The 22232-nt window shown below is 34.3% G+C and overlaps 2 protein-coding genes across 2 annotated transcripts; one reads left to right on the forward strand and one right to left on the reverse strand.

Annotated features, from left to right (window-relative positions):
- Positions 1 to 409: 409 nt before the first annotated feature.
- LOC145117461 (protein transport protein SEC24 C-like) lies at positions 410 to 6671 on the reverse strand. Its single transcript, XM_079053753.1, has 25 exons — positions 6446 to 6671; positions 5471 to 6237; positions 5130 to 5390; positions 4932 to 5006; positions 4738 to 4836; positions 4533 to 4644; positions 4314 to 4441; positions 4116 to 4235; positions 3954 to 4034; positions 3786 to 3863; positions 3592 to 3684; positions 3455 to 3509; positions 3305 to 3381; positions 2969 to 3040; positions 2816 to 2899; positions 2612 to 2731; positions 2474 to 2542; positions 2311 to 2388; positions 2046 to 2184; positions 1793 to 1957; positions 1554 to 1699; positions 1291 to 1476; positions 1128 to 1216; positions 1010 to 1041; positions 410 to 928 (listed from the first exon to the last, which is right to left on the reverse strand). Exons 2-25 carry the CDS (start codon positions 6224 to 6226, stop codon positions 822 to 824), a joined length of 3222 nt encoding a protein of 1073 aa, XP_078909879.1. The 5' UTR covers positions 6227 to 6237; positions 6446 to 6671; the 3' UTR covers positions 410 to 821.
- A 10103-nt stretch (positions 6672 to 16774) lies between these two features.
- Positions 16775 to 17670, forward strand: LOC145116342 (uncharacterized). The gene has a single exon (XM_079052684.1). The coding sequence runs from the start codon at positions 16904 to 16906 to the stop codon at positions 17411 to 17413; it is 510 nt and encodes a 169-aa protein (XP_078908810.1). The 5' UTR covers positions 16775 to 16903; the 3' UTR covers positions 17414 to 17670.
- The last annotated feature ends 4562 nt before the right edge of the window (positions 17671 to 22232 follow it).

Raw genomic sequence — 22232 nt, forward strand, 5'->3', positions numbered from 1 at the left:
TTTTTTTTTTTTTTTTTTTTTTTGTAGTTCCTTTCCTATACGTTCAAACATTTTATGAGATTTGAACATTCGAGTTAAGATTTTGTCTTTCTTTTTTTTGGGGTGGAAGTTCAACCTATGTTAAACAGGAAAATTAGTTTTTTACTTCTCCATATGATTTTTTAGTTTTAAATTATCAAAAAGCCAGACAGTTTTTGAATCATTTTTTATACACAACTATAATTAGCGTATTTTCCTAAAATTCCAAAAATGATATAATTATTTTACAACACCAACTTCTAATTAAATGGTTTTAGGTTGAACATCTAAAAACTTTCAATAAAACATAAAGAAAATAGAGTTGGAGATTCTTCTTTCAACATTAATTATTGCATCTATCCAATTATAGGAGTGAAAATGGGATGTGCAATAATAATAAAAAATTGAAATAAATATAAAAATGAATAATTACAAAAATGACCCATCTCATAACATAACATTTGGGATTCTGACGAAACACCCGATTTAGACTAATTGGGTTGTAGTCCTCGAGTGAAATTGATCCTAATTTGACTCTTATGAAGAGAAAAACTCCATTACATATACAACTGAACTTATATCTCATTATAATCAAATCTGTTTATTTTATGCTCTACATTTTAAATAATTTCAAACTAACAAAACTGTTCTCGACCATAAAAAAAAACGGATGGAACTATCCCTCATTTTCACCCAAGATTCAAACTTTCTTTCTTTTCTGACTTGACCATTTTGCCCCCATATAAATACTACCCAAAACCCATAAACAAAAATAGAGTTGAAGATTCTTCTTTCAACATTAATTATTGCATCTTACTTTGAATTTGCCGATGAACATGCACCAAAAACTCAACATATGACAAACCATTTGGAGACTTGTCTTCCACCATATAAGAAAAGAACGTCATTCCTGAAATACATTCAAGGGCATTTTAGACATTTTATCAAACACTGAAAATTATATTATTAACAACAAACCGCTATGCCTTACCTGATTGGTCACCTTTCTTGCATAATTTTAACCTGCAAAAAATACAATGCCATTAAAAAAAAAACAATCATTTTATCTTCTTTAATTTAAAAAAAAAAAAAAAAAAAAAATCACATACCTTAAGTAGTTACATCTTTGGCTTCGTATCTCATTTATGACCTCATGTAGCTTCTTTGACAAAGGGTTGTCATACTGCTGCAACACAAACTAAACACACAAATACAAGTCAGAAAAAGATGTTGTCTTTCACTATTTACAAATTTGCCCTCATTCATACATACCTGAGTAGGGATTTCACCAACAGACGATATACCAAACAGTTTTTGTGTTACATCAGGATCTACAGAGCTTCCAACATAAACTAAACAATCTTCACCATTTTCAAGAAGATAGATTCCTTCATCACTCACATGTTCACTAGATAAAGGTATAGGTGGAGGAATAACTGATCCAGATCCATCTGTTTCCTGTGGACTCACAAATACCAGATCAAAACCCAATGTTTGTTTATGTATATAAAGATTCATTTTGTTTTATTCTATACCTTTGAAATAAGGTCATGAACACTTATCATTCTAGGATACACAAGTGGGATTGCTAATTGAACAGAAAGAGAAGTCACATAGCTGATCCAAAATGATCTATCATCTATTCTCCCATCCGTTCTCAATCCAATACTTTTAATCAAAGCTGAAAAAAAAAAAAATTCAAGAAATAGCAATCTATTTTCTCATTCATCTATTTATTATATGATTAAATGAAAGTAGAATGATATAAACATACCAAGAGTGTATAAAGGCAACAACTTGAGAGCTTCAGGAAGAATAAGTTGTCCAGATGATGAAACAGTTGCACAAAATTTCCTATAGGAATGAAGAATGTTGATACTAAGATCTGTGACTCGATCCCTCACTTGTAATAAGGGCGTAATTGGGATTTCATTTGCAGCTGAAAATATCAACATAAATGGAACTTTTTTAGTATTCACTTATATAAAAACAGAAAAATGAAAAAATGGAAATTAATTTATTATTACCTTGCTTTAGAAAACAAGAAAATTGGGTGTCTAAATCAGCTGAACGGAAAAGATTGCTAAGCATGGTGGTGCATGGTAAGGATAAGGTGGACACTCGTATTCTTCTTTGTCCATATACAGTAGTATAAAGAAGTGCACACTGGATAAAATACCAATGTAAGACATTATACTTTGAAAAGGAGCTATAATAACAAACAGATTAATAAAAAGCTTTCATTTAACCCTAATTTGAAAGAAAGGAGAAATGCTTAAAGTATATATATACCTGGAAAGAACATTCTGTGCCATCAGTTAATTTATCATCATGTTTCAAAGTTACCATTAAAGATTTGTCACAATCAACCTGAAAAAATATCATTTTTTAAATAAAAAATTAACAAGAATGAAGAATACATATAAAGGTTGAAGTTTAGAGATTTGTATAAAACCGCAGGTAAGTCAACATCTGTAGGAATGCGTTTACAGAAGTTTCCTGAGTATTCTTGTACTTGAAGACCCTACAGAAAACAAAAAAATCAACAAAGGAAAAAGACGAAAATGCCCTCCTTAAGCTGATAAGCTCACACCTGACTGCATCTAACACGCATCACAGCTTCAAAACCTTGTGGCCTTGTGACATTCCATCGAAGATCATTGTAAAGTTTTGCAGGATCAGAAAGGGCAGAAAATGGGTGGTAATAATATAACTGAAAAAAAAAATGTGAAATTTTTAAATATAAATTATTAAAAACATCAAGAAAAGTGATACAAAGTGTTTGATGAATATATACCTGGCCTCCAGTTGTCTTTGGGATAACAGAGATTGAAGCAATGTCAACATAACTTTGAGTAGTAATGAATACATCAACAGAGACCTGAAAATAATATTCATTTAATCATTTAATCAAAAAGAAAAACTTAAAAGTTATAAAAAAAAGCTTCACCTGGTATTCTGCAAATTCAATAGCCATTGTCTTCATAGTATTGTCTACTGGTTGAAGTAATCTATGAGGTTCCTGCAGCTCAACAACATAAAATTAATGAATTTTGTTAAAAACTTAAAATTGATGAATATTTTGAAATTTTTTTTCTGGAATGTAAGGGTAAAATGATCATTTTATTAAATGTTTCTTTTTGGCTTAATGCTGAAAGAACGAGTTATTAGAAAAAGTCAGGAAAAGGATGCTTTCCACATTTAGTTCATCTTTTTACGAATTTGCCCTTGTTTATTTTATTTTTTTTACTTCTATTTCCCCAAATATGATGTAATCACAAAATACCTTCTCTCCTGCAGAGATATTAGTTCTTCCTTCAGCCTCTCTAGCAGAAAGAGCAGCAATTCCAGCAGAAGGCAGGACTATAAAATAACAAAACAGTCAAATTACGTTTCTGCCCTTGAATCTCCAAATATAAAAATATTGTAAACTTGCCTGATTGAAATACCAAAAGTTTGCCTCCTGTACTCTTCATTGCCAGAAAAGCAGCCTAAGTAGAAAAAAATTCAATTATTTGGATATATAATTTTGAATTTCAATTATTTTTATAAATCAAAATGAAAATTTAGTACCTTCATCCCAGCACCAAAAGCTGAATCAGCTGTTTTATTATTCTGAAACATACTTGAAATGCTTTCCAGCAATAATTCTAGATGTTGACGACACTTTAATGATAATAATAAATTAATAAATAATAATTGATGATAATAATAACTTTGAAACACAATATTTAAATTTAAACTAAATAACAAGTAGAGAACTTTACCTCTGAAAGCTGAACAATCACATCAGTTTCAAGAGGAGTGTAAACATCTTCTATATCAGGAACTATGAGCATTAATGGCTGCAAACAACAAAATGTGTCAAGAACTCAAGATTAAACACAATTTTTTTTTTAATGTTATATAATCATCTGTGATTATTTATGGTTCACCTGTTGCAATGCACGTTTCAGATTGTAAAAATGTATAGTCACATCAAATGTAGCAATTCCCACCATTGTTTGAGGACTCTCCTGTAACAATCATTTTATAAACAAATCATTAACTTTATACAAACTTTAGTAATAATTTTATATATAATATATTAAACTCACTGGAAGATCAGCAATAACTCGGCTAATAGCACTACAAGCTCCTGCAGTTGCACCAGTTTGCAAGGCGTTCATTGATACATCAATCAGGAAGAAGAATACAGCTGGCATTGGATCACGTACCTATGAATAATATAATAATATAATAATATATTTTTTGTTTCTTTTTTTACTTATTGGATAACAAACTAAAAAGCTCACCAGAAATTCCCTTGTGGCAACAAATTCAACTGTTCCTCTACAAAGCTCAGGCCTTTCATCTGCATCTCTTCTTCTTCCATCTGGCCCAAGATTACACTGATAGTCATGTGGAGTTTCATCTGTGAAGCCTGAAAAAAATAAAAACATATATTTATTATTATTATTATTATTATTATTATTATTTATAACAATCAAGAGATATGAAAAGTAACTACTCACCACAAAAGTTACAGATGAAACGTCTTCCCTGATCAACAAATTTCATGAATGGATTGATGTAGCCTTTGCAACGAGAACAACGAACAGGTCCACCTTCACCAAAATCCACTATCTGGAAAATAATTCACACATTTTTTTCAGTATATTTATATTTCAGTTTCACAAATTTTCAAGAAAACAAGTATTTTCCAATTTCTAGTCTTACTTGGATAGGCTCCTCGGATGGATGTGGAAGAGCTAATGGCTGAACCAATAAAGCCAATTGCATGCCAGATGTGTTCAAAAGATCTGAAGTGCAAGGAATCTAAACAAACAACAATCAAATGAATGTTACAATTAAAGTAAGCAATAAACATTTCACAAGAAAAGTTGATGAAAATGAAAGAAAACAAGTATTACCTGATTAATGGTACACCTCATGTACCTAGGACTGCAATTTCCAGTGTCCCTTACAATAAACTCACTTGTAGCAGGCTTCAATAATCAAACAACATAAGATTAATTATTAAGCCAATTGAATTTCTAGCATAAATGATATTTAGAAAAGTTAAGATAAATGATAAATGATAAATGATAATTTGATAATATATTAAATACCGGAGGGGGATTTGCCTGGTTGGCCTGGCGAGTTTCATGAAGAAGAACAGATGAAGTTGGAACAGGGCGAGGGATTTGGTTTGGGTCGATCTTTGATGGGCCTGAAACCACATTTCCACTTGGGCCCATTGCAGGTGATATTGTAGCCATTGATTGTTGATTATGAAGAGGTGGTGGCATCCCAAACATTCTTGGTGGTTGAACAGACCCAGGTGACAGTGAAGGAGGTGACATTAAAGGAGGTGGTACTGGTGGTGCATTCTACAAACATTTATCAAGTAATCAAGAATCAAGAATCATGATACATGTTATGAAAGATATTTATAAAAAAGGAAACTTACTTGTCGGGATTGCATTTGCCATGGTTGAGCTCCAAATGGAGGATTTTGTGGTGGAGCTGAAAATGTTGGAGGTGCTGAAGAGGGTGGTTGCATCTGCATGCCTCTTGGAGGTGCTGAAAATGGTGGTGGCCCTCGTGGTGGTTGATTATCAGGACCTCCAAGAAATGAATGCAAGGGTTGGCCTTGGCCCCCTGCAGATGATGATGACATGGTTTGTGGCATGGGTGGTGGTCCGGTTGATGGTCTTGGTCTCATGCTGGCGGCGGGAGGATATTGAGGGCCACCTTGAGTTGGTGGCCCGTTACTCATCGGAGGAACACCGGCGTTTGGCGGCAGTGAAGGCGGTCCGGTTGTCAAAGGAGAGGATGAAAAAGGTCCAGAGGGCATCGGCCTTGAAGCAGATGATGGTGGTGGTGGATTAGCTCCAGCTCCAGGTGGACCTCGGTTGGCAGCCATGAAAGGAGGCAATGTACCAGGTGGAGGTCCAGTAGATGGAGGCATTACACCTCTAGGAACAACACCAGGTGGTGGAGGTCCTGGACGATTAGGTCTAGAAAATGGAGACGAAAAGGGCTGAGATTGGGATTGAGGTGGGGGTTGTTGCCCAAACGGCGGAGGTGGACCTCTAGGTCCATTGCCTAGGTTAGGTGGCTGATTAGGGCGATTAAGTTGAAGGTTCTGCATATTATTGGCGATTGAATTAGGGTTATAATTCGGTGGGAGATTACCTGGTCTAGGTCCACCGGGAGTCGCCATTCAAACGATCCCTAAAAACACTATATACAATCAAAATTCGCACAATTTCATACTACATCTGATAAAAGATCCAATTTTTACAGATCAACAATAAACAACAACGAAAACCCATAAACAGAACTTCATATAAAAGCGAATTGATGAGCCGTTATCGAACTTTGAACACAAATTCGAAAAACATCTAGAATAATTAGATGAAACCTATGCTGATAGACATACCTGTAGTTTAATTCCAGTGATCGGATCAGTGAAGTAGAAATTATGGAGATCGGGGGGGTGTCAAAGACGCCAGCGATAATCGAAAAAGAAAGAAGAACCCAAATTAAAACAGGAAGCTCTGGTCTATTGGGCGTAAAGAGTCATCATGACTCATGTCTCATGATGTGTGGTTTGTACTATGTGTATCGTTTATTGTACATTTATGAACAGTAGCCCAAAATTATGGTTGATGATAGGGTAGGATTCAGGTTGGACTCCACAAATAAATGAATCTTTAATTTAATGCGGTTGAGTCGATATGGATGTAGCTGGTTTAAGTGTATTTTATTTATGTTTGTTAGTTAGATATTTGATATGTTAAAGATAAAATGTAAACAAAATTAATTCATATATTTCTCACAGTTTTATTATTGTTTTAAGGAAAATACTATGACATTAACAATTGGGATAAATCCATCTCGAAATTGCACTCATGGAAGGACATGTGAAGAAATTGTATGGGAAATAGAATGGTAAAGGCAAAAAGTAGTCAACCCAACAAGAAGGAGCATCTTATAAAACGGGTCGAGTATTAAACGGGTCGTATACTGATTTACAAAAAAAACTGCAGGATTGACTCGTGACCCCTTTATATTTTAAATTAAAGACATACTAAAAGTGCACGTGATGTGCTTGTATTGTGCATTTGGGATAAATGGATATTACTCTTTGTCGTCTATGCTTACTGTTGACGTAGCAAAGCATTTTTTATTTATTTATTTGCCCTTGATATCATAATTGTGGTTTTTTTTATATATTTGCAAAAAGATATGAAGAATTATATTGTTTTTGTTTGTCGTTGTATATTTTGAATATGGTTTTAACTTTTAAGTGTACATATTTTTTGAGTCTTAGAATACAAAAAATAATGAAAATTTTATTACAGACAGAAAGAAGATCATGGTTGTAAATATTGATAAAAGAAAGTTGCAACTGAGGTTGGAATGGAGGGGGCAGCAACCCTTCTTGTCTTCTGGTTAGAGAGAGAGAGCCCTTGTTTAATAAGAAATGCTCTTATCTAGCATTTCATTTAGTGACATGGCAAATGGGTAATCGGTTTACCCCTTCAAAATTTGGAAAGGGACATTTTAAACCCGACAAAAACAACTTTTTTCTCTTAAAAAGCACGAAAAAAACTTTAGGAACTGAAAGATAAATTCAAAATATATAATAGGGCCGTTGCGTCATTTTCCCATTAATAAACCCACCGGTGATATATTTAGATAAAACAATATATACATTTATTGACTTGGGTATAATATTCGTATTTAGTTCGTGTGTAATATATTTTTATATATGACCCATGAACTCACGAATTTGAATCTGACCTACAACCTACAAACCTGAATCTAATCTGCGAATCCGAATTTGACCCGCAACCCGCAAACCCAAATAAATAAATAGGTTGACAAGTCGTGTTCAGTTGATGTTCCAAACCCGTCAACCGATGACCTGTATAGTTAAATGGATTGTGTTCGGTTTGTAAAAGAAAAATTATCATGCCTTGTTAGAATTAAAGATTTAAGAGAGATTGAAGAAGAATCTTTGAGTATTCTGTAACATCCCAAAAAATTCGATAAATTTAAACATTTTAAAAGCAACCCCTTTATTAATAAAAGTGTTTACAAACTATTATTTCCAAAACATTATTTAATATCAGAGCCTCCCAAGATCCAATCGGTAGTAAAACCAAGAATGTGTACGGTCACGTATTCGCCTTGCCACGGTCCACTGAAGTACTTGAAACCATAAACCAAAACTGTAAGCACAAAATTTATTGAGTTCCCCTAAAATACCACCACACGAACAGATAACATATACCAATAAACAACATGCATACAGAGCCTTCAGCCTGACTGGAATGCCCCACTGGCCTACAGTCTATTTGGTACGCTCACAGAGTCTTCAGCCTGACTGGAACGCCCCACCGTATAAATATAATAAACACATATGAAAAACATATTTATATATTTTTATACCTTAAAATGTTTTTAAAGTTGTTTTTTCATTGAAACATATTTATACGTTGTTGAGAAATAACTGAATGATGATAGAACATATCGGTACAACGAACATATCAGGTCATGCTTAAGTATGGTGGATTGGACCATGCTTAAGTATGATGGACTAGAAACATATAGTGGACATACAACCATACTCAGCATGTCTAAGTATGGTGGACATACGACCATACTCAGACCATGCCATGCTTAAGTATGGTGGACATATAACCGTACTCAACATACCTAACTGACACGATCTATACATAAGCCCACATAATCTTTGTATGTGAAGATGGTGATGAAGATTGATGTGAAAGTGGTTTGAAGATTGATCTCCGGTATTTTCTTTACCCGATATATGTACTTTTGGTTACTTGATCTAATCAAATCTTTTGTAACGCCTGCAGATTCAGGCTAGTCAATTTAGAGACAATGAGCATCAAATGAGTTTTTGATGGAAGATTATTTAGAAGGAGTAATCTTAACCAAGTTGTAGAATATGTCACAAGGGTTCAGTACATATAAAGAACACCGAAATCTGAGTTATAACGATGAAGTTATGGCCCGTCGAAGTTTCGCGACAAAACCGGAACGACGTTGTGTGATGTAAATAGTGAATTTATGATACAAGACTTTTTAGCCTTAGCGATCTAAACGAAAGTTGTAGAATACGTCAAACCGAAAGCGTGCATAAAAAGAACGCCCAAATCTGACTTCGTATGAGGAAGTTATGATTTTTCTAAGTTTCGGCTTAGAAGTACACAACCCGGAGTTCGAATATTAGATCGAGCAATTTTTAGCCAACACAACCTAAACGATAATCGAAGATATCGTTAATAGTAGCGTAACGATAAAAAGACAGACAAAAACGGTCGTCGGATGAAGAAGTTATGAATTTTTAACGGACTATTCTTGTCCCGACCTGTTAAAAATATAACTTTAAAAATAAAGTCAAAATTAGCCAATAGAGTCTAAACGAAAGTTGTAGAGTATGGTCTCACCTACGTGCGCATATAAAGAACGTCGAAAACGGAGCTCATATGCGAAAGTTACGAATTTTAGAAGTCGGGAGGTGAATCTGCGAAGTTGATGACATGGCACGATCTTAGCCGTTGCTTGCTGCCCACGGCCTCACCTTTGGATGCTGACACATGTACTTCGGACACCCAATGTAGACAAGAAACGTCGCGCGTACGAGCTACGCCCTGCGTAGAGAAGGAACGCATTGCGTAGGAGGGCTCGGTCTCGGATGCTCCACGTTACCCCAGCCATCTTCGGACATCTGGCAGTACGAACGCGCTGCGTACCCTCGTACGCCCTGCGTACCGAGGAACGCGCAACGTTCAGCGAAACTACGCGCCGTGTAGATGAGAGGCCTCGGCCTATAAATAGATGCGAGGTGCAGCCGGAAAAATCACACTTATCATTTCTCTCTCTACTCTCTGTCTAGCCTTCCTAAACCCTCCCAAAGCCTAGGGAACCCCCTAGCACTAGAAGGAAGCCCCGGAGCGCCCGACGGCTCCGAGAAAAAGGGCTTTTCGGCTCGGAAACGCTGCTCCAGCGAAACCCGATTTTTAATAAAAACCCGTTGTAAGTGAGATACGTCTATCGTACTTTAAACATAGCTTATATATAAATACAATATCGTTATTATGAACCTATAAATAAGGTTTATCAGTGATTCAAAGTCGTTATACTAATTGGTCTACTTACAGGGATGATGTCTAGGCTGTGATTTAGTGAGGTGTTTAAAGTGGGATTTCCAAACAGTATACTTCGTATACCAAACGGATCCTACCTCCGATATGATCCTACCTGGTTGTTCCTTACTTGATAGATCATGAAGTAGACTTTGAGTTAATGATGAATCTAGACTAATAATTAGTCGTAATAAATAATAGACTAAAATCTAGTGGTAATAATACTAGGTTTCGTAGAAGGAAATCATATTGTTAAGAAGCGAAGCGCTGCTCGAATTTCGAGTCGTCACTTTAACAAGTGAGTGCATAGTTACTTTCATCTTACACATAGATATGAAGTATTTTATATAAATTACGTGCTATGTGTGCATATTGTCTAAATACTTGCTGTATATACTGGATGAATGATTTTATATATGTTTTGAATGATTTAAACTGTATATGTATTTTATATCTACAAAATATGTTGGGTAAAACATGGGTAGATGAAATATGAGTTGGATGATGAGATGAGAGGTGATATAGACCATGAGATGAGGGTAAGAGGTGAACAATGAGAGGAGCCTTTTACCCAAGCGTTGGCCCCGTCATCTAGCAGAGTATGGATGACAACCACAGACTATTCTAGACAGTCCAGTGGAACACTAGCAGGCTCGCAACCTGTAAGTGTTGTGAACGATGTGTTCACCCGGTGTACTCTAAAAACACATTGACATGTATTGCGAGTGGACTCTTGAAAATCATACTGTCAATAAACGAGATAAACCATGGCGACTATGGACTTAGCGCCTGAACCCTGGCGACTATGGACTTAGTGCCTATTGTATAAACCCTGGTGACTATGGACTTAGTGCTTGTTGGATAAACGGCAACGATGGACGACTATGCAGACTTAGTGCCTAAACCCTGGTGACTATGGACTTAGTGTTTGTTGGATAAACTGTGGCAACGATGGACTTCGTGCCGATTCCTTAGGATAATCCTTAGGAAAGAATGAACGAGGAATAGTTGATTCTTAGGGTAAATCCTTAAGAGTAAAGAAGATAATGAGGATGGGTAATTGGATTAATTGTTGATGATTAAACATAATAATTATATTATTGTGGGTTGAAAACCCTATGTACTCACCAGGTTTCCCAACCTGACCCACTCAGTTTATTTATATCACAAATGTCGATATGAGGTTACATTACACTGAGAGATTAAGGAGATATGAATCACTAATGATAATTGGTGTAAGTTCTGTTTATGCTTATGTTTCTGTATTAACGATGACATCCCAATGTTTTAAAATGAATAAAAATACATTTCTTCGGAAATGCTTTGATAACGTATTTATCTTGTTTTTCTGGGAACAAATTCCGCAACACTTTTCCTCAAAAGGATACTCTGATTTCTAAATAAAGCATAAACAAATCGGTCTTTTCTGGCCGAGAAATGGGGATGTCACATCTTTTGTATAGATTGTGTCAGTTACGCATGTCGAGTATGGTCGTCTGTCCATCATACATAAGCATGGTTTGGTCTACGTATGGTCGTTTGTTCACCAAACTTAGGCATGTTGAATATGGTCATCTGTCCACCATATATTTCTAGTACACCATACTTAAGCATGGCCTGGTCCACCATACTTAAATATCATCTGATCTCTTCGTTGTATCAATATGTTCTATCATCATCCAATTCTTTTCTCAATAACATATAAATATGTTTAAATGAAAAGAACTTTGAAAACGTTTTTATTGTATAAAAATATATAAATACGTTTTTCATATGTATTTATTATATTCATATGTATTTTTTTACGTATAAATACGTTTTTATATTTATAAATATGTATTTAAAATATATTTATATATGCATTTATTTAATAATAACAAAATTTAAATAATAATATACTTATTTGAGTTTTAATAAAATAAGAAAAATAAAAATAAATTTTTTTGTAGAAAAGTCTCAATATTTTGGTTCAGTTTACGAAATAGTCTCAATATTTTGGATCAGTTTACGGAATAATCATAAATTAATTTGTTACCGACTGATTCGGAAAAAAATGGTCATAATGCAACATTTTACCGTTTTTTTTTCGATTTTTTTTGTAAAAAAAATAATAATTTGGGACTATTTTGTAAACTAATCCAAAATATTGTAACTTTTCTAAAATTTTCTCTTTCATCACATTTAGGTGTTGTTTATTTTTTCTGAGGCAAAATGTCTGCAGTCTGCGGACCACATATGTAGACCTCTGCAATAGAAGATGTGAATCAAACGCAGTCTGCGGACCACATCTGTAGACCTCTGCAATAGAAGATGTGAATCAAACGTCTGCAGTCTGAAAAAAGAAGATTGTTTGTTTTTTTTAACATCTGCAGACTACTAAATAAACTAAAATCTAAATAAACTGATTTTTTTTAAACTACAAAGTGATTTTTTAATATATTTATGACTTTGTTATAAATAATTAACAAATCTAAATCAACTTTTATGTATTATTGTATAAAAAGTGAAAATTAAAATGATACAAATAAACGTATATATTTGATAAAAACCAACAATTTTGGTCGCAAAGTTATGCTTAAACATTGTAACTAGGAATAAAAATTTTTGATATATAAATGAATGGAAATAAACTTCGATTTTTTCAATTAAATCAATTAAAAACGTGCCATAAATATTTTTTCTAAGAAATTGACGATGCTTTATTAAATAATGTTTTATAAAATTTGGCACACAATATAAGAATATATTATTATTATTATTATTTTCATATTTATATAAACAACTTCAACGACCATTATTGTAATAAACTATTATTTATAAATTTCTCAAAAATATTATGTTTGTGTCGTCGAACTTTTTTTTCAAATTGTTTATCACTAATAAAGTTGGAATAAATATATATTCAAAAAAACAAAAAATAAAATAAAATAAAGTATATGTGTTTTTTTAGGCTAGAAGATGTCTGAAGATGTTAGAAGACTCTGGTCCACATCTGGGCCAAAAAGTCTTCAAAAAAACAAACAGTCTGTGAAGGCTAATGTCTGTGTATGGTCTGCGCCGCGCAGACAGAAGAGGCCATAAAGATCTGCGGATAAAAAACAAACACCACCTTAGTCCCTTTTTTTCCATACCATATACCATCAAACTTGTTGAACATGTTCATATTTTACCCTTGTGACCTGCTACCATATGTAAAAAGGTAATATGTGAACAGTTCAACAAGTTGAATGGTACATAGTGTACAAAAGGAAAATGACTAAATGTGAACAAAAAAAGAACCTCCCCCTCCACCTTATCTACCACCAACACAACCTCTACCACCTCCACCTTCGTCACCGCCGCCACTGTCACCACCACCACCACCACCCCCTCCACCATCGCCTTCGCCACCGTCACCGCCACCGCATCCATCATTACCTCCACCACTGCCTCCACCTCCACCACCGCCACAACCACCGCCTCCGTTACCGTTGCCTCCGCCGCTACCACCGCCACCTCCAACCTCCATCACATCCAACCTCCACCACTTCCAACCTCTACCTTCACCACGACCACCACCTCTAACCATCGCCACTGCCACCAGCACCAACACCTCCGCCATCACCTCCACCGAAGGCAATGATGGAGGTGGAGGTGGTAGTGGTAGTAAAGGTGACGATGTTGATGGTGGAGGTGGTAGTGATGATGGTTGTAAGGGGCGGTAGCAGTAACGATGGTATAGGTGGTGGTGGTGGCGGCGGTGGTGAAGGCACTAATGGTGGAGGTGGTGGTGACGGAGGCGATGGCGATGGCTGAGGTGGAGGCGGTGGATGTGGATGTGGAGGCGGTAGTGCAAGCGGAGGTGATGGATGTGGATGTGGAGGCGGTAGTGCAAGCGGAGGTGATGGTGGCCACAGAAGTAGAGGTAGACAGTGGTGGTAGCTATGACTAGGGGTGGCAATTGTTGACACGACACGACAAAAATACACGACACAAAACGAAACTGGGACGAAACTGAAATTCGAATTCGTGTTCGTGTCGTGTTTGTGTCAAGTATAAAAACATGATGTCGTGCTCGTGTTCAAATTTTGACACGAAATTGACACGATTAAACATTTGTTTGACGTGTTTGCGTGTTTGTCGTGTTATGTATGATTAAATATTAATTAAATAAACTAATTTTTATATTATGTTACATTTGTCGTGTCGTGTCGTATTTGTTGTTTTTTAATTTGTTCGTTTTCGTGTTAGTTAAAAAAAACACGACATCGTGTCGTGTCGTGTTCGTGTCACATAAAAGCTTGTCGTGTCGTGTCAGACAAAAACCCAACACGATGACCCGATTTGCCATCCCTAGCTATGACAGAGGTGGAGGTAGTGGTGATAGTAGAGGCAACGACGATAACTGTGGTGGTGGAGGAGGTTGTTGGAGGTCGTGGAGAAAATTATTTTTTTGTTCACATTTAGTCATTTTTTTATCATCTAACTTGTTGAACTGTTCATATGTTACCATTTTTACTTACGGTAACATGTCATAATGGTAAATGTAAACAGGTTCATCAAGTTTGATAGTATATGATCTATAAATAAAAGAAAAGTGACTAAATATAAGCACACTCAATAGTTTGTTACCTTCGTAAATTATTTTCTGTATTATGTTTTGTATATCAACCCTGCTGTTCTATCAAGTGTACTAAAATGCACTCTTACCATAAAAAATATTCAATTTTCATAATATCTCGTTAATATGGGGTTTCATGTGAAAAATGTTTCACATGTTTATTTGCTTATATTATTATGAAGTTCTCGAAGAATTTTCATAAACATTATCGATATAAAAGCATCGACTTTATTATTGCCATTGAAAACTTTACTCAATTGTCATTGTCACAATGCCTCGTATATTATTATCCATTGAACATTTGTCGCAATCACTATGCTCCACATATTTTTAGTTCATTAAACGTCATAGAATCGTAAAAGTATTCCCAAGGATTCCCCAAATTCCACCAAAATATTATAAAAATACATAAGATGTGTTTGACACACTGAAAACTTATTTATTTTTTGGTTTTTTTAAACCGACATGTTTAGTAAGGTAAAAAATAGATTATAAGTGAATTTTTGAAAAACTTATTTATTAGAGTAGCTAGTTATTTATTTATTTTCAAATATATTTTTAATTAATTCTAAAAATACCTATTATTATAAATGTTTTTATATTATTTTTCATATTTCAATTAGTTTTATCGAATATTATTTTTCATCAGCCGACTTATTATAAAACATAATATTTTTTTAAGTGCAGGTACTTTTTCTACGATTTCAATTATGAAACCATAGCAAAACATCAATTTTATGAAGTTACAAATATCAGAAAATAATTTTGAAAGAAATTAATTTTCAAAACAATTTGAATTTTGGAGAACGATAAGTTTCGAAGACACTAAGACAAAACATACACTTAACATGACAAATATAGATATTATTTGGTTGTCACTCAAAAACAAAAAATAAGAAAAAGTTAATCATTTAACATTTACAAAAAATCAAACACGTATTTTATTTTATGAAATAATAGTATTGTTGTTAAAAACTACTAGTATTATCTTAATGATTATCTTTAACAATAAGTTTTCAAAAGCAACCATCTTGAAATCGTTTATGTTTCTTAAACTTTATTGCTATATTAAGCTTAAATGTAAATTTGTCATGGAATGAAAATTGTTATATTAAAGATCTTAAAAAACTAATATATTTTCTAATCTATCGTTTTATGTGAATTTTTTTTTATAATGCACAACTTTCTTGAAATCATAATTATTATGTATAGCTATAAAAAATATTACCTACCCCTCATCATCCTTTTAAGGGTAGTTTTTTAGATGGTTGTATTTTATACCAACACTTTTTAATTATTCATAATAATTTATAATTTAGATGAGTATATTTTATTAATATATTTTATTACTATATAAAACATAAATTATTATGTATGATTAAAATGTATAAAAATCACCACCATTTTTATGCTTATGGTAATTTTTTAACGTGAATTCATGATAAAACGAAGATACCAATAAAATTCCAAACTTGTTTATTTTATAAAACTTATTATGATAAAACCAATTATGTTGCATTAAAGTTGAGGTCAATATGTATTCAAAGCGTTTTACAGAGGATATTAATTTTATTACTATATATGTTACTATTATAGTTTGAACATATTTTTAAATTATTATAAGATAAATATGAATAAGTTTTAATGTTCCTTTTTCCTAAAAAACTGCTGCAAATCTGTAACATTTTAAAAAAAAATGTATATCCAAATTCCAACCACATATTTTAATAGCTCAACTACTTTTTATAACTCATTAAAATTCAATTATTTAAACAATTAATTGATTTTAAATATTTCACCAACATTTATATCTTAAGCGACTCTTTTTTTGTTTTGTTGTGGAACCCCACACACTCCGCATTACACTCCATCGTTATCCACGTGTCACCTTCCATCTGCCACCCTGTCATCTTCTTACTTTTCATTTTCTTCCACTTTTGTCATTATCCGTCTTTTTCTGCTTGATAATCCATATCAGTACAGCAGTCGTACACGCATATCATACCACCACTTTCTCTCTCTAAAACAGATTTTCTCTCTCTATATCTATATATATACTTAGACCCGTGAGTGTAGTAGTAGTAGTAGTAAACATTGCAGTTAACAGACAAAAAAAATGGAGGATAACAATGGAGAACGATCGCCGGTCGCCGGAGAAGACGGTGAGTATAAGGCGGAGGACGTGAGCGAGGCGGTAGACAGCATGGTGAGTTGGTTGTTCTCGATGGAAAATGACGATGAGGTTAACGCGATTGAGTTATCGAAGTTTCTGGAAGCTTCGGCGGAGAAGACGCATCCGATGAAGGTGAAGATCATCGACGATCCTTGCTGGCATCCGGTGATTTTTCAGACTGCGGCGTCGTACATTACGATTAACGGTAATGAGGAGCTGTGTGGATCTTCGTTTTCGGATTCGGATACTTCGTATATGGCGGGGATAGCTGGTGGATGTGGTTCTGTGTTTGGTGACGGTGGCGCGTGGGAAGGTGTTGGGGAGGAGACGCGTGGGTGGATAGAGGCGGAGGATGGGAGTTGTTTGGTCAATGCTTCGAGTAATGGTTACTGTGACGATGACATGCTTGCGAAGTTTTTAGGTGATGATGTTGGGCAGACGCTGTGCGAGTAAGTGTAAAGCACGCGCCGTTGATGGGGTTTGGGGTTTTAGTTAGGGTTTTTGAATATGGGGGTTTTTAGGTAAGAAAATTGTACAAAGTTTGACATAGAAGAAAGAATTAAAACAATGGAAACGTGAAAGAGGACATGTACTAAAATTGGAAATGCTTATTTTGGTTGCATACGTGTTTATATTTTCTTTCATATGTTCTTGGATAATAATGTAAATTCAACTTTATAAATTAATTATTTTAAGAATTTTATCATAAATTCATGTAAATAATCAACCTTTTTGCATTGTATCTGCCAAATCATAAAAATGATGTTGTCGATTTTCGTAGATTTATTTTTGAACCGGCAAATGAATATAAAAAAGAAGCCCCTAGCAAGAAGCTAAAGTATGTAGACAATTGTAAGAAAAAACCACCGTTTAGAGTGGTTGTCCGTCCATTTAAGACTCCCATTACCACTTCGTTTAGAGTAGTTGTCCGTCCATTTAAGACTTCCATTACCACTTTTGTGTTTGCATGAGACAAAAGTGATGGATTTGATGATATTAGCAATTTTTGTAGGTGCCATTTTGTTTTTGTTGAACCGTCAATCGTTCATTGTTTTCCACACACTTCACATCATTCCGTAACATATACCAACGAATCTCACACTTTTTTTGGACAATTACCCCAATTTGAGGCATAATCTAAAACATCAACCACCGAATTCAAGCTCACCAAAGGGATATTACACCAACTAAAAATCCACTCCACGACTGACTTTGTGAAAGGGCATTGTATTAAAATGTGATCCACCGTCTCTTCCGCATTCCTGCACTGTTGACAAATGTTTGAATCCACCATCACTTCTCTTTTGATGAGTTACACAACAGCTGGTATTCGCCCTAATCTGACCCTCCATATGAAGCTCGTTACTTTTAAATGCACATCTTTAATCCATAAGAATTTTCCAATGTGGTTCCTGAGTTTGCAATCTGACTCTCAATGCTTTGACTTTAAACATTTTTTTTAAAAATTTTTTTCGCCTTTTTCCTTGTTTACACAAAAAACTGGAAACCAAAGTTTTTCTACTTTTTACTTTTTTTTTTCAAAAACACTCTCACGCATATAGACCCTAAGTCCCTAATATTATGTTGATCTCATTTCAAAGAACAATAGACCCTAATATTATGCCTAAATGTTGATCTCATTTCAAAGAACAAATTTTATGGTATTAGAAGTATTTAACCATAAGGATACTGTCTGAGTTGGTAAGAACTTGGTCTAAATATGAAGGTCACAAATTGACAAGTTATAAAAACGGTCCTATGGTTGATAAAATTATATATTTTTGGTTCAAAAAATTTTAATAGTGTACAAATGGTCCGGATTCTTTTATTGGTTTTGGTTTCTATACACTTAAAAACACAATTATGCCACTTTTTTATATATATATATATATATATATATATATATAATTTTATTTAATTGTTGAAATACATAAATTAATTTAATTGTTATTTTTAACTTTAAAAAAATGTCCACCCACCCTATTTCTCTTTCCATCTCTCGTAACAAACACACACACACACAATAAATATATCACCACTAATGGTTGTCACCATCACCACGGAATGTCACCACCAACTGCTACCACCATCCGCCACCATCACCATCGATTGCCACCACACTCCACCACAAATATTCAATCCCACCCTCACCCCATCGAAATCTGTAAAAAAATTACAACTGATTTTTGCCTCAAGACAAATCCAATGGAAAACTGGAAGGTTCTTTAAGTCAATAATGATGGTGAGGGCTTCATAGTTCATACCGATTCAAATCGGAGGATATTTAGTAAGGATGATTCAAATGAGATGGTTCTTGTGAAAAGGCATAACTTTCTTGAATTACCATCGATTTACCTGCAATTTGAGTGCAACTTTAGCTATTTTCTTGAATTTGTGGATGCGACCGAGTAAAAATTGTATGGTAATGGTGAACCTTTTTAAAAGCCAAATCGAATTCGAATTTATCATGGCACACTCGTCACAACCATTGAAGCACGAGCAACCACGTAAACCGCATTATCTAGAGATAAAGAAGCAGACCCAAACGAAGACGTCCTCTCCAAATCAGGTACCAAATGAACATTCTGTGTAGAAGTATTACCTTGGGATTTTTGACGATTATACCCTTATGATTAACATCCTTTTTCTCCGGAACAGGAACATCATCTTCGAGACCTCTCATGACATAGTTGTTGGATGTTACAGAGACGATAGAGACGGGAGGGGGAATTAGAGGCGATACAAGCTAGACTTCCCTCAGACCATCATCGTCGTCGCCAAACTCTGGTTTTTGGGAAATCGTTATAACATTCATTACCATTGTGGAGTATGCATTCAACCCAAGCCCAAGGTTTCGATTTTTGGGAAATCAATCTAACTTTCATTACCAGTTGCACTGATGGAGATGATGAAGCGTAAAGATGGTAAACAATCACATTAGTGTGGATTTCGATTGTTGAGATGGTGCAACAAGGTTGATGATGGTGGGTTTTAGAGTAAGGATGAGGTGGAGAAGACGTTGACTCAAGAAGGGAGTGAAATTGGATTTCTTTTTGGGTTTTTAATTAAAAAAATATGGAAATAAAGGAAATTAAAAAAACTATTTTAGGGGCATATTGGTCATTTTAGGTTGGGTATCGACCAAAATCACACAGAAATATCAACTATAGGGACCAAAACCACACAAAATATCCGAAATTGGACCACCAATACATCATTAAACTTTATTAGACCAAAACTATAGAATTTTACATATTTTTTCAATTGTCTCACAAATTCTAATCCAAAGAGGAGCAGAAACCACTTTGTGTACACGAAGGTTCACTGTGATGACTCCGAGCTACTCACGAAAAGGGTAGTCGTTCAAGAATTAGTCGGCTCGCAAAACGTGTCAGAAACCTCACTCCCAAGATGCCAAAAAAGTTATTTTAATGTTCTTTTTTATCTTTAGAATTAAGACTCATTTTTTACTAGAAAATCCATTTCGTAGATATCATATGCGAAAATGGTATTTCTGAGTCAAATTTTTGCTAAGAATGTCATTTTTGCAAATTTTATATGTGAAAATGTTATTTCTCATTCAATTTTTTTTCGTTGAGAAATGTTACTTTTGCAAATGATATTTGCACAAAATGCATTGGAAATAAATTTGAAGTAAATATATTATAACATTTATCATGAATGGTTCCAATATAAATAAATTTGGCTAAAATTATTCAAGATTTGTGTGTAATTTTTTAATTAAAATTCAACTAGTATAAGAATAATGCAATAAGTATCTTTTTAGACTGAAATAGAAGACATTAATTGTCGATTAAGATACTCTCATATATTTATTTAACTAGTTTATACCCCGTGAGAATCACGGTTATACAATTAATTAAATTTTAATATTAAAAAATCAAAATTATTAATAAATTATTTTAAATAAATTATTACTTAATAGATATTTTTTTAGTTATATAAAATTATAATTGTTGATTTAAATAAATACGTGAAGTTATATCACCTTATAATCTGTATTAACTTTATTTTATTTTTTAATCTAATGTTATTAATTTAATATAGTTAGATTGAGAAAATTTAAAATGGAGAATCAATTATTACTTTAATGTAATTAGAGTGAGAATGTAACACCCCGATTCCTGGATGTGGAACTTGAGGATTTAGTGCAAGTTGAAGGGCCTACTCGACGAGTTGGTTGGCCCCAACTCGTCGTGTATGAGTTGATCAGGACGCATAGGTTAGGAAGCCTACTCGTCGAGTTGAAGGGTTGGACTCGATGAGTTGAGGCTGTGTGATGAAACCCTAATTCTCGGGTGTGCATCCTATTTAAAGGACCTTAAGTCCTTTACCCCGCCTCCCTTACCACCTTTCATGTCCAGAGAGTAACCCTAGCGAGATAAGTGTGTGTGTGTGTGAGGCCAAAAGTGTGTTTTTGGTGCATTCCTTGAAGAGGCTTGAGGACATTGAGGCTTGGAACGAGAGAAAGCTTGTAGATCCAACATCTACATCGTGTTGGCATCCAATGGGAGGTAAAAAGTCTTTACCTTGGTTTTCCATTCCTTAGATCTCTTCTTATGTGAGTTTTTGGGCTTTTTGGTGCAAAATGAGGGCCATTCTCGGGTTAAGCTTGTCCAGTGGGTATGAGTTTCAGATCTGGACTTCTCTAGGCCCCATGTGCATAAAGCCTCAAGCTTTATGAAGCTTTGTGTCACACCCCAAACCGGAACGGCGGAAACGTTCGGGGGTGGATGACTTCATGTATCGTATCACAACCATTGCATTACAGTAATCAAAGTAAACACAACCATTACAATAATTCAGTAAAATATTTACATCGGTTTGATTCATGTTGATAGACATCAAAAGTACGACAAAAGTAAAAGACGAGACTCTATGCGCTCCGTCTTCTCAAAACTCCAGGAGGTACCTGTCTATTGATTTCCTGAGAATACAAGCAGTTTTGAAAGAGTATCAGCATAAAGCTGGTGAGTGCATAAGCATGTTTTTGAATGAAAAATCGGTTAATGAATCAATAAATGTATTTGTATGCTTCCAAGAAAATCCATTATTTTCTAACATGTGTATTTTGTTACTGAATCTCATGTAATGTGTTGTGAATTGTTTGATTGAATAAGAAACCTCTTTTTATATGAAAAACCCAGATTATTGCCAGTATGTATAGTAAGTTCGGAAAGTTCTGAAAACTGTAATATGTATAGAGTTCTATTACTTTATAATAAAACTAATTAAAGTTATTACCATCCAT

This window comes from Lactuca virosa, chromosome 5, assembly GCF_052849685.1.
Source record: "Lactuca virosa cultivar CGN04683 chromosome 5, Lactuca_virosa_CGN04683_v6, whole genome shotgun sequence".
NCBI lineage: Eukaryota > Viridiplantae > Streptophyta > Magnoliopsida > Asterales > Asteraceae > Lactuca > Lactuca virosa.